At 44.0% G+C, this 13,736-nt stretch overlaps 1 protein-coding gene across 2 annotated transcripts in view; it reads left to right on the forward strand.

Moving 5' to 3' along the window:
• The window catches only part of SCFD1 (sec1 family domain containing 1), a 112,773-nt gene that overhangs the window by 62,227 nt on the left and 36,810 nt on the right, over positions 1–13,736 (forward strand). For both annotated transcript variants that reach the window (XM_019551915.1, XM_019551916.1), the window contains exons 15-16: positions 1,639–1,735; positions 9,737–9,807. In XM_019551915.1, the coding sequence (XP_019407460.1) occupies positions 1,639–1,735; positions 9,737–9,807 (168 nt within the window). The remainder of the gene's footprint in view (positions 1–1,638; positions 1,736–9,736; positions 9,808–13,736) is intronic.

Genomic DNA, 13,736 nt, shown 5'->3' on the forward strand with positions numbered 1-13,736 from the left:
GCAGAGCTAAGCTTTATCCAATTCCAGAACACTGTTCACATATTAAAATTTTTATAGCTATATTTTTTCCACTTTAGTAATCGTTTGTCTTTTGTTTTTCAGGATGTTTTATGTCCTGCACCTTAATATATTGAATCAGAATAATAAAATACAAAACGTATTTTACTTTGTATTTATATATATTTCTATGTTTGACTTACCATTGCCAATTCCAATATGAGCACTCGGTCCAAATATAGAATCATAGAAAATTAGGGTTGGAAGGAACTCAGGAGGACATCTAGTCCAACCCCCTGCTCAAAGCAGGACTGTCCCCAACTATATCATGCCAGCCAAGGAAGCAGGTACCTGTCACTGGACATGTATCTGCTGAAATAACAAGATAAATATTTTGATAATACTTAAACAGTTATAGAATCAGGTGAAGTTAAATGTGTTAAATATCTACCAATTATGTATAAATGAACCAATTCCCAAGACCTTCACAATTTTGACTAAGGGCTTGGACAAACACAACATTTCATAAAATCATAGAAAATTAGGGTTGGAAGGGAGGTCATCTACTCCTACCCCCTGGTCAAAGCAGGACCACCCACAACTATATCATCCCAGCCAAAGCTTTATCTAGACAGGTCTTAAAAATTTCCAAGAATGAAGATTCCTCAGCCTCTGTGGTTAACCTGTTCCACTGCTTTATTACCCTCCCAGTGAACAAGTTCTTCCTAATATCTAACCTAAACTTCCCTTGGTCTTAAGATCATTGCTTCTTGTTCTGTCATCTGCCACCACTGAAAACAGTCTAGCTCCAGTAGGCTCAAGGCTGCTATTACATCCCCTCTCAGTCTTCTCTTCTGTAGTCTAAATAAACGCAGTTCCTTCAGCCTGTCCTCAGAAGTCATGCAACCCAGGCCCCTCACCATTTTTGTGTCTACATCTTTTTTTGTTGTGGGGGGTCCAAAACTGGACACAATACTCCAGATGTGGCCTCACCAGTGCTAAATAGAGGGGAATAATAATCATTTCCTTCGATCTGCTGGCAGCACTCCTACCAATTCAGTCCAGCATGCCATTAGCCTTCTCAACAAGGGCACCCTGTTGGCTCATACTCAGCTTATTGTCCAGTGTAAGCCCCAGGTCCTTTTCTGCAACTTCAACCACCTCATTCTTCTGGCCTGGTGGTCTGTAGCAGACACCCACCGCAGCATCACCCTTGTTGCTCTCCCCTCTTATCCTAACCCAGAGACTTGCAGCAGACCTATCTCCAGTTTTATACTGGAGCTCTGAGCAGTCATACAGCTTTTTTACATAAAGAGCATCTCCTCCTCCTCTTCTGCCTTGCCTGTCCTTCCTGAACAGTTTATACCCATCCATGACTGCTGTAGTCATGTGAGCTATCCCACCAAGTCTGTTATTCCAGTCATATTATATAATCAGTTTACTACCAACTATTATGAAGAGAAGCTTATCATAATGAAAGCTTTTGAATGTGTCACGCTTAATCACAGTTATATTTTCTCTTCAGTAAATAACAAAATTATATTAATTATTAAAAGTACCTTAAGTCACTATATGTCTATTAAAATAGAAGCATATTATCACAATATTAACATTTTATTTTAACACTTATTCTTGAACCAGGCACGTAAGCTAGATGTGTATTTTGAATACGAGGAAAAAATAATGAGCAAGTCCACTCTGGATAAATCTCTTTTGGACATGATATCTGACCCAGATGGTGAGTACAGTAAATCTGACCTTGGTATAAACTTGCTTTCTGTTTGTTTGTGTGACATTAAAGTAGGGTCATACAGTCTTTAATTTTGCTGTTAGCAGAGAGTGCATCTGTAAAGTACACTAGACTTGCTAGGAAAGAGCTTATATTAGGTTTTAATAACAGCCTGGGGAATTCACTTTTTAGACTAAATAAATCCAAAGTAATGACTGGAATTTTGCAGCTCCTATAAAATCCTTTTTTGGCTCAGTAAAAGAGTTTCTGAAGGGACAGTTGTAAAGTATTTGCTTTAACTTTTTTGTGCCTCTCATGTAGTTATTCTAATAAGCTGCTACATTGTGAAAACAATAATATTTTGCTGGAAGTACCAGGATTCTCATTTTGTGTAAAGTATGTATAGCTACTAGATAAAGATGAAACAAGCAACCAAGCAATAAATTAAAAGAGTAAATGCACAGTAGATGATCATGCTAGGCAGATCTAGGAATAGTAATAACTTATTCATGGTTGAACATGAGTATAGTCCACAGCCCTCCGTAGAGGTAAGTATTTATCAACCTATTTCCTTTAAACAAGTCTGAAAATTCACTTGACCTAATAAAGGTTTGGTTAATGATAACCTATATAACCACAGAGCTTTAATGCTACAAAATGCCAAAATAACTAGCTTGTTAAAAAGCAGTGAATTTCAAGTATATGGCTTCTAAAGCTGGCATGTGTTGCGAAATGGATAAGGAAGGAGACAAGATGAAGGTTGAGAAAACAAAAGAAACAGAGAGGTTTTGATGGATCTGAATGAATTCAAGTCAGCTGGGCCTGATGAACTTCATCCCAGAGTACTGAAGGAACTGGCAGAGGAGATCTTGGAGACCTTGGCAATCCATGAAGTCAAAAGAGATGGGCAAGATACCAGAGGACAGGAAAAGGGCCAGTGGTAATGCTCCTTTTTTTTAAGTCAAAAAGACTAGTTAGCCTCACCTCAATATGTGTGAAATTACTGGAGCATATCATAAGTAAGCCCATTTGCAAGCATTTGGAGAAGGAAGGGATGATCAGGAGTACCTGGCATCGATTTACGATGAACAAATTTTGCCAAACAAATTTTATCTCCTTCTTTGACAGAGTAACTACTTGGGTGGATGAAGGAAATGCAGGATGTAGTGTATCTGGATTTCATTAAGGCTTTTGACAAATTCCACATGACCATCTCATAAACAAGTCGGAGAAATGTGGGCTAGACAAAACCATCATAAGGTGTATAGATAACTGGCTCAATGGCCACAAACAAAGAGTAATTATATATGGAATGGCATTTCATGTGGAGTCCCACAGGCTTCTGTCCTGGGCCCAGTGCTGTTCAACATGCTTATTAATTTTTTGGATGCTGGAATAGGGACTTGTCAAGCAAATTTGCAGACAGTACTAAACTGGAAAAAATTGTGAATATACCGAAGGATGGGGACACAATTCAGAAGGATCTTAACAGTTTGGAAGGCTGGGCTGGAGCTCATAGGATGAAGTTCAGTGTGAGCAAATGTAAGGTGCTACACCTTGGGAAGAATAATACACAAATACAAAATAGGTGACAACTGGCTGGATCCCAGTACTACAGAATAAGATCTAGGAGTCTTGGTGGACCACAGACTCGGTACGAGTCTGCAGGATGATGCAGTTCCACAAAAGGCAAATGCAGTTTTGGCCTATGTCAATAGAAACATTAGGTACAGGACATGGGAGATGAGGATGTCTCTCTTTACTCAACAATGGTTAGGCCTCCTCTCTAGAGTATGCTGTGTAGTTTGGGGCTCTGCATTTTTAAAAGGACTTGGAGAAGTTAGGGTCCAGAGGTGGGCAACAAAAATGATAAAAGGTTTTGGAAGGCAAGCTGTACAGAGGTTGAAGGAAGTAGGCATGTTCAACTTGTGGAAAAGGTGATCATGAGGGGACATAATAGCAGTCTTCAAATATTTGAAAGGCTGCTGTAAAGATGAAAACTTTTTTTCTCTTGCTCCAGAAAGCAGAATGTGAACTAATGGGTTGAAGTTGCAGCAAAATAAGTTTATATTGGATATCAAGAGAGACTTCCTTACTGTTAGAAAAGTGAGGCAATGGAATAAATTAGGGAAGTTGAAATCTCCTTCATGGAAAGTTTTCAGAAAAAGGTCTGATAAGCATTGGTTAGGGGTGAACTAGGAGTAGCTATGCCTATGCTTTAATGTAGGTATTTCTAATACTTCTGGGCTTTGCTGGTTGCCTCATGGGGCCAGGAAGGAATTTTTTTTTTCTCCTCCTGTTGCTACACATCCTGGGGGAAGTGGGGGGGGAGGGGGGGAGGTTCACCTTCCAAAGAAGCACTGAGTGTTGATAGGAGCCAAATGTTGTGATTTGCTAGATGTGTACCCATATTCCTGCTCAGTCTAAAATCTGGAGAGTTCTGAGCCTCTAGAGCAGGGGTTGGCAAAGTATGGCCCGCGGGCCAGATCTGGCTCCGGGAGGGACTTTGTCTGGGCCACGTTAGGTCCCTTGGTTCTACCTGACCCCAGGTGCTGTGTGGCCCATGGTATATCCTGCTTCCCCCTGAACACACAGCTGGGCTGGGGTGGCTCCGCAGCCTGACTGCCTTTCTAGGCAGCCCAGGTGGTGGCAGCTCCTTCTGGTTGCTGCTGCTGCTACTGGCCCCAGCTCTATGGGGACCCATGTGCACAGCCCCAAGGCCTGTCCCTTCACCCCTCCCCTGCCCAGCCCCACACCCACTGCAGATTCAGCCCAGCAGAATGGACCAGCTCTGGACCAGCCAGAACATGCACATGCAGCCCCAACCCAACTCATCCCATTCCTGCTCCACACTCGCCTGCCCATGCTGAGCAGCAGCAGCAGCTGGGCAGAAGCTGCTGTTCAGTATGGGGAAAAGTGGCCCCTCCCCTTCACCACTGCTGGGCCCTTCTTGCTACAGCCCTCAGGAGCCTGTGCCTGAACTGCCCTCTGCACTGCCACCACTGCAATGTAGGCAGCGATGACAGCGACAGAGGATAGCCCAGGTGTTGCAGCCATCCAGAGCCTGCAAAAAGGGCCTGGCAGTGGCATTGTGGGGGGGGGGTGCTTTTCTCCTGGGCCCAACAACAGCTTCTTTCTTGCTGCTGCTGCTGCTGCTGCTCAGTTTGGGCAGGTGGTCCACACCAGGCGTGGGGTAGCCTGGAGTTGGGGCTATGCATGAGGGTTCCAGCTGGTCTGCTCCACCAAGCCAAGTACAGGGCTGATGTGGGGTGGGATGGTCAGAGCTATGCATGCTGGTCCCCGCCAGTACTATGGGGCTGGGACCAATGGCAGTGGCAGCCAGAAGGAGCCACCACTGACACCTGGGCTGTTGAGAAAGATGGGCGAAGGTCAGGTCTGTGGCTCGGTGCTGTTGGCGGTAGCGGGGAGGAGCCACACTATGCCTGGGCTTCAGACTGCTGTGAGGGCAGGGAGTTGTGACCAGCCCTCTGCAGCTCCCCAGCACTGCCTGTGTGGGCCGAAATAATTGCCTGCTCTAGAGGGTCTTGCCCCTCTACTCAGTGTCAGACTGATTCCCACATATGGGGTCAGGGAGAAGTTTTGCCCTATGGTCAGATTAGTACAGACTGCATGGGGATTTGCCTTCCTCTGCAGGCAAGGGTGTGGTCATCTTCCTGGCCATCATTGTCCCCCTGCTATAGCTATGGCAGATTAGAGTACAACAGGTTTACCTGTGTAGTTTTAGTAAAAGGTTAGACAAAGATTTGGATGAGGATGACCCTCAAGCAAGGTATTGGATTAGGTGACCTCCAGAGGTCCCGTCCAGCCTTACTTTTCTATGATTCTAAATTAGGGCTTGTTAGCCTGTGTAAAACTAACAGGTTCCTATTGAGCACAAACCTAACTCCAATAAATAATGTATATATGTTGTAATTAATCTATTCTTTTAGCATCTTTAGTGACTGATGGCAATAGCTGCGATCCTAGTCCGTAAAAAAATTCCCTCTCTGATTAGGGTTGTTACTAAATTAGAGGAGCTGCTGTCCTTTCTTTGTTGCAGTGGTTCATCAGTACTCCCACTGCCTGCCTGTTTTGCAGAATGACAGTTCTCTTTTGGGGCCACCAAATTAAGTTGTCTCTGAAAATTCACCATTTCTTTTTTCTCAACACAGTCAAAGATATAAAGGAATGGTTAATGTCCTTCAGAAAATTTAATTGAGTGTTTTATGATATATTGCACCAGAAGTTCTAGTTTACCACATAATGAATTTAGAGGAAATTACATCTGTAATGCGAGCAAAGCTATAATAGGTATTCTAACATCCACTTAAAGGTAGTAGAATCACAAAGTTCTTTCAATTTTTGTTACATTTTGGCAAGACAACATACAAAGAACCTTTTTATTCTACTGTGTGGTACCTTCACAGGAGGTGCTGGAATTATTTTTTTCCGGACACAGTCAATTATTCTTCATAAAGAAACAGATGCACTTAATCTGTCAGACTCCAACTGATTTTAGAGAATGAATGTAATGATTGGCAAAGTACTGACGTCAATAATTTATAGTTTGAATAGTTAGGAACCAAATGGGGTCAGTTATGCTTAAACACTCTTAATATATAGCATGTTGAAACCAATTTGACAGTTAATACAGGTTCAACTTGAAAATTATTTTCAATTTTCTAAGGCTAACATTTATTACTAGTTTCTGACGCTCTAGATCACTGTAATTACTCTGACTTTTTAAAGCTAATTTTATAATGCCCTTTTTTGTATTTCCCCTGTTAAGATAAAGATAATCATAAATAATCATGACGGCACTTACCAAGGAATGAATTGGTAACTGCTGTCTAGCTCAACATTAATTCACTCATGAGCAACAGCAGCTATTAGATTCAATCAACCCCCACAGAGGTCATGGTTGCTATATTCCATAATAAAAGTAAATACATAAAATGTTACATACTTATTATATCCTTAGTTCAGAAAAGCTGGATAATACTATCTTACATGTAAAAAACAAGCTTGGTGGGTTTTGTGCAATACTGAAATAGAAATTTGGAGACTACTTTTAAACGTTAATGTTTTTTCAGTTCTTAATTAAGTTGTATAAGCATTGGGCTAATTGTTTTTCCCCGCATTTAGAAACCAGTCAGAACTGTATAGTGTCCACAGTCTTGCATCATACTATAATTACTAAATATAAGACTGCGGTACAGCATCAGTTTGATAGCAGTTAGATTTCCACATTAATGTGTAGTGATATTTCCTGTTAGTTTAAAGGAATGTTTTTCATCAATTAAGAGAATAGTGTATGGCCCTTTTTTGATTGATAAGAATGGTCTTGAGACTAAATAGAGCCCAAGTTGTATTCAGTTGATTGTAATACACCATTGTTATTGTTGAGATGTTGCATGCAGAGACAATTAAGTTTACTATCCAAAGAGGTAGGTGTAATTTTGTCAGTGGATTGGGTATTTTTTATAGTCACCTTTTCTGAGATAAAGCAGCTAAGATCTGCATTTTGTCCTTATGCTTCCATGTCTGTCCATCTGTATTCAACTGTTTTCTCTGATACTACCTTTAGATTATAACTTTTGGGGGTAGAGGCTATCTTGTTATATATGTGTTAAGAGCTTAAAACAATGAGTAATCAATGGCTCACTGTCTAGTTCATGGCCAATGTTAAGTGCAGTGCCCCAAGTCAGTTCTGGGGTTAGTATGGTTCAATATCTTTATCAACAACCTAGAAGATGGAATGAGTTCACCCTTAATTTTGCAGATGACACCAAGCTGTGGGGGAGTAGTAGATATGCTGGAGAGTAGGGTTAGGATTCAGAGAGACAAATTTGAGGGAAGAACCAAAAGAAATCTCATGTGGTTCACTAAGAACAAGTACAGAGTTCTGCACTAAGGCCAGAACAACCCCATGCTCTGGTACAGGCTAGGGACTGATTGGCTAAGCAGCAGCTCTACAGAAAAGGACCTGGGGGTTATGCTGGACAATAAACTGAATATGAGTCAACAGAGTGAACTTGTTGCAAAGAAGGCTAATGGCATATTGGGCTCTATTGGTAGGAATTATGCCAGTGATCGAGAGGAGTTCTTCCTGGAGGGGGGGCTGGGGTGCACTGTGCTTGGGGCAGGTGGCAGTGCTGGGAGGGCAGGGAGGGGCTATGGGGGGGTGGCTGCTGCCACCCTAAATTTTGCCATACTCCCCTATAGCCCACCTCCCAGTGCTGCCGCTGCCCGCCTGGAGCACAACATGGCCCAGTCCCCCTGCCAGGAAGAGCCTTCCGCAGCCTGCAGCTGTAACCAGCCCACCCTGCACAGATCCAGGACTCCCCACTCCCGACCACCACCCATGTGCCCTCCCGGGGTGCATGCAGCAGCAGGAGCCGCAGCTCGGTCCCACACCCCACCCCATCCTGGCTGGGCAGCAACTGCCTCAGCTCCATTCACTCCCTTACCACCAGGGGCGTTGATCTGCCCCCCCCCCCCACGCCCCTTCCCACCACAACAGACTTACCAGCTACACACAGCTGTATCAGAAATGGGTTTAGTATCGGCCAGTATGCCTCCTTAAAAATTGACTATTGGTATCAGCCCGCAAGATCTCTTTTGGTGCACCCCTAGATTTAATAGTGGCGTTCAACTACCTGTGGGGTGGTTCCAAAGAGGATGGAGTTAGACTGTTCTCAGTGCTGGCAGATGACAAAACAAGGAGCAGTGGTCTCAAGTTCTACCAAGGGAAGTTTGGGTTAGATATTAGAAAGAACTTGTTCACGAGGATAGTAAAGAACTGGAACAAGTTACCCAGAGAGGTGTTAGAATTTCCACCCTTGGAGGTTTTTAAGACCCAGCTAGACAAAACCTTGGCTGGGATGATATAGTTGTAGATGGTCCTGTTTTGAGCAGGACGTTGGATTAGATGACCTCCTGAGGTCCCTTCCAACCCTAATTTTCTCTGATTTTATATCAGATGACTCAAATAAGTAATTGCTTTATTTCAGATAGTTTCCATTCTTTGTGGAACTTACTTTTAGAATAAATAATCCATCATTGGCATTGTAACTCGAATCTTTCTCCCATGCTTCCCAGCTTTAAAACATCTACTTTAATGTCAGGAAAGACCTTTACCAGCTTGTAACACACTTCTTTATATTGAGTATTTCACACTTTTCATAGTATTCTATTGCCATCCTTATTTTTTTAATCACTCCTCTTTGATTTCAGTTCCATCTCCAAGTATCTCTCTTAAAATATATTTATCTCATACATTCCTATGTCTACAAAGACTTCCTTTTAGTTATAGAGTACTTACAACTTTGTTCATAGACAAGAGAGGACATGAACAGAGTAACCAGTGGGATAGAAGGGTTTATGGAATAGTAGGTGGAATCCGGATGGTGTAACAGTTGGGTCAGCAGGATGTGAAAAGCTATATATAGGTGTGTGGGAGATGTAACATTTATCCAGAGAACCTTATCTGGGAGATGTAAGAAATTTTTTTCTCACCCAAGCCTGACATAAATCTTTTCAGCTTATGAGGGTAACTATTACATTTCAGTCAAATTTAGGTCAATGTAGCCAAATTGGATATCTTAAAAAGTAAAGGTATTTTTATAACATACTGTAGTTCTTTTACTCTCATACTGTTTCTTTACCATAGCATTCTGTTTGATGTAGGATGCAAATCTACTTATATGCGTGCATGCTGCTAATTAGAATAAGTCATAATGCTACTATGGTTGATTGATGCTTATCTTTTACTCCTAGAAGTACTGGTACGGACCAAACCAATTACTGTAACTAGCAAGGTTTTCTTTTTCTTTTTAATTAGGTGTATTTTTGGTTATTTATCACTTTGGGGATTGTAGCCACCACTGATTTTGGGCACCGCTGCTCTAAATGTTCAATGTACAGTATATATAACACAATATAGTGAACCACAAAGTTGTATAATCTGTACACTTATTTGAGATACAAACCCATTTTTCCTTTCTATAGCGGGAACTCCAGAAGACAAGATGCGGTTGTTTCTTATTTATTACATAAGTTCGACTCAGGCACCCTCAGAGGTATGTCTTTTATACTTCTATAAAGCATAATTGTTGGCAAAGTTTTATTCTAAGTCAGTATTCCATAAAGGATTGAATGAATGCCAGTGCCAGATAGTTTTCCTTTTTTTTAAACAAAAGCTCACTGAAGTCTTATAAAATTGAATCTGCTCACAATTTGTTCTGGTTTTATAGGTGAAATTTTATACTTTTATAGAAAGATGAGCACTAAAGGTCTGTGAGTCTCTATGTTAAAGTTCATTTTATTACATGGAGCGGAACTGTGGGGTGCTGACTCTATGGTTTAATCTAAAATAGAAAAAACTTCTAATTACTTTTTAAGGCTGCTTTTAGCTCTACTAAATTCTACCACGGGTGAGCTCATGGTTTTTGAAATAGGAGTGGTTAATATGAGTACTTTAGCTCAGTCAAGAACTCTGAATTAGTGGACTGAAAAATACAACTTGTACCCCTATCAGATACCCTAAGAAGTGTATTTTAGAAGCCTCTCCTTTTCCAAATAAACCTTTTTAGATCATTAAGTAACATTTATATGCTCCTCTAGACAAATGGCCTGGGAAATATGCTGATAGTCACTGTTACTTCTGTTTTAAACAAGACATACATTTTAAGAATTAAAGATTCCAGCATGCAGTCAGATATGCAGGCAGTGAGATTTTTTTGAGATTATTTAAGCACTCTTGTCCTAGCCTAGGAACATTTGTCACAGGGCAAGTTGTGTGCCTATGTTTGTCCTGGAACAAAAATATTTGGGTATTGGTATATACGTACATCACCCTTCTAATATTCTGGGATAAACAGTTGCTCTCTTTTATCTGGGAAACTTAAGATTTGTCTGAGGACAATGGACATGAACATTAGAGGTGTGTGAAGCGGGCCCTATTCGATTCGGATTCAGCCCAAATCAGGGACAGCGATTCAATTAATTGATTTGGGTCACTGTCCCTGATTCAATTCAGATGAATCCGAATCTGAAGAGTCGATGTTGATTCAGAGAATCAGCGATTCAGACATAGACACAGCTTTAAAAGATTTTTCTACATACCTTGAGACACCAGGTGCAGCTCATGATCACTGCAATGCTGGGGCATATGGAGCATCCCACAGCAGTGCGGGCCCTTCACGTGCTCGGCGGGGAACCCAGAAGTGGACCAGAAGTACTTCTGGAGAGCTCACAAGGGTCCCCCCGCACCTCCCCGGCTCAGCAGTTGGCTGCAGGGGTTCCCCAGATGCCCCCCCCCCGACCCAGGAGGCACCAGGAGCCCGGGGGAGGCCCCTGCCGGGCCCTGCCGGCCCGGGGAGGCTGGGGCAGCTCCGCCAACCCTAATCCAGCTGCTCAGGGGAAGGGGACCTGGCCCAACCCTGATCCACCCACACAGTGGGAAGGAGTGTGGCCCAGCTCCAGTCTGGCTGGGCAGAGGGAAAGGAGCATGGCTCAGCCCTGTGTGGGGTAGAGGGAAGAAGGAGGTATGGGCCAGCCCTGAACCAGCTGCCAAGGGGAGGGATGTGGCCTGGCCTTGTGGCAAAACGGGGTGCAGCCTGGCCCCAACCCAACCATGCAGAGGGAAAGGGGTGTGGCTCAGCCCCGATCTGGTTGTGTGGGGGTAGGATTGTGGCCCAGCTCTGACCTGCCCCACGAGGCTTGGGATTTTGGTAGTGGGGAAGGTTGTCAACACAACCACTGCTCCCCCACTGCCAAATTTTCCAACCCCTGAAGAGCCCTGTGGGCTGAATTCCAAGGCTTCACAGGCCACATTTGGCCTGTGAGCATTGTTATATTACAAACTGCTACATTTTTGTATTTCATATTGTCAGAAAAATTGTAAGGATTTAAAGAGAAAATATTTTCCTAAATACATTTTTTTAATTGCTTAATATTTTAACAGTAACATAAGCCATTACTATGTTGCATACTCTGTGTTGTACAACAGTAATCTGTATACTACCCCTTAAATGTTTAATGTACCAAATAAATAACATAGCTCCTCTTCAGTAATTTAATATGGGAGCTTCTCTGATAAAGCTACAGTTTGAAAATGTATCCAGAACTATTTGCAGTTTATACTTGTATGCTTTTAATTGCGACTTCTAAACATGAATAATATAGTTGTTGACTTTTTTTCAAAAGAAGTCGAGATAGGTGGCATTAAGCATCTTTCAAAATCCCTGGTATTTTAGCAGAGTTTCTGTGCTACTAGGCCAGGGATGGACAGTTATTTTGGGTGGAGGGCCATTTACTGAATTTTGGGGCAACATGGGTAGCCCTGCCCCGACAGGTGCCTCACCCCCTGGTTGCCATCTTATGACCGGAAATCTGTCTTCTTACCCCTGGCCTTTGCCACCAGAAGCCCCTCCCCTTGCCTCTGGAAGTATTCCTTTCAGCAAGGGGTTTTGCTGTCTCAGAACCAGAAAAATACAAAATTTTATTCTAAAAATTGAAGATCTACAACATACATTAATTTGATTTAAAAAATATTTTTGTCCTGATTTACATGAGTTTGTGTAGTTGTATATAGAGGTGATTACATGATAGCTTAAAATGAAGTCTTACTCTTGTATATTGCAGGGTGGGGTACATGTGGGTGTGGGGAGGGTTTGGGGTGGATAGGTCTGGTGGGTGTGGGGTGAGGGAACATGTGGTTGTGTATGTGGATATGTCGAGTGTGGGTAGATATGGCATTTGTGGAGGGCTGTCGGGAGGGTGGCTGGAGTATGTGAGGGGATGTGGGGGTCTGTGTAAATGGCAGTGCAGGGGGAGTGTGGGTGCATGTGTATGCTGGAGTGTGCATGTGGAACTTGCCCTGCAAACACACACATGCACACTCCATCCCTCTCTCATTGAATGGATGTGCACACACACATACCCTCCCACTCCTAGGCCTGGGGTACTGGCTTGGGCCCTGTGCTCCCATGCAGCCAGGAGCCACATGGTGCAGGAGTGACCAGTAGAAGTGCTAAAAGCAGCAGCAGGGAGCGGGGGGAGAGGGAGGAGAAGTGAGCAGGTGCATGGAGCACAGCCACAGCTGGGTGTGAGTGTGGGACCCTTGCCGGTGTCCTGGGGCCAACATCAGCAGGGCCCAAAGTGGGGCAGCAGGACCACAGGGCCTGGGCTGGCAGGGATCTATGAAGCCAGGCCACGCTGTGCCAGCAGGGAGAGAGGGGAGCCAGCCCAGCTCCATAGACCCCTGCCAGCCCAAGCCCACACTCCTGCCACCCCACTCTGGGTCCTGCTGGTGCTGGCCCTGGGACACCAGCGCAGGCCCAGTGCTCCCACTCAGTTGTCATTGCACTCTGAGCACCTGCTCACTACTACTCCCCCGCCCCTCCCCTGCTTGTGGTCGCTTTCACCATTTCCCTTCCTGCTGCCAGGTGCTTCTTCACCACATGGCTCATGGCTGCGTGGACAGACCGCAGGGCTCAGCAGGAGCTGGCCTGGCCCCGCCCAGCCCCAAGAATGGGGGCAATCCCCACAGCCCTCCTGTACTCCTTCCCCCCTCCCCCAGCTCTTACTTGAATTCCCTTCAGTGCAGGGAGGCTGGAACAGCCCAAGGGTCTCAAGCCAAAAAACTCTGCTAGGCAGAGGCTTCCCAGGGCGGCGGGGGCAGGGCCAGGCAGGCCTGGCTGCTGAGTCCTTCCAGCTTCCCATGCGTCCTACTGTCCCTGGCCCCTGTCATATTTGACAGGCAAGCAGGAGCAAATAAGTCTTAATTTTCTCAATTTTTAGGGACCACGCTGGCCAGATATAATGGCCTGGTGGGCTGGACATGGCCCACGAGCCGTGTTTTGCCCACCCTGTCTTTGGCTGTGCCTAAGATGCTCAGCACAAAAGTAATGGCCCAGGAAAGGAAGGATAGGAATATGGTAACTTAAAGCTATCTTTGTGCCTCTCTAATCCTGAGCTCCATCTGGGGCTGGAGAGGACCCCAAAA

This window comes from Crocodylus porosus, unplaced genomic scaffold (assembly GCF_001723895.1).
Source record: "Crocodylus porosus isolate Cpor-Errol unplaced genomic scaffold, CroPor_comp1, whole genome shotgun sequence".
NCBI classification, from domain to species: domain Eukaryota; kingdom Metazoa; phylum Chordata; order Crocodylia; family Crocodylidae; genus Crocodylus; species Crocodylus porosus.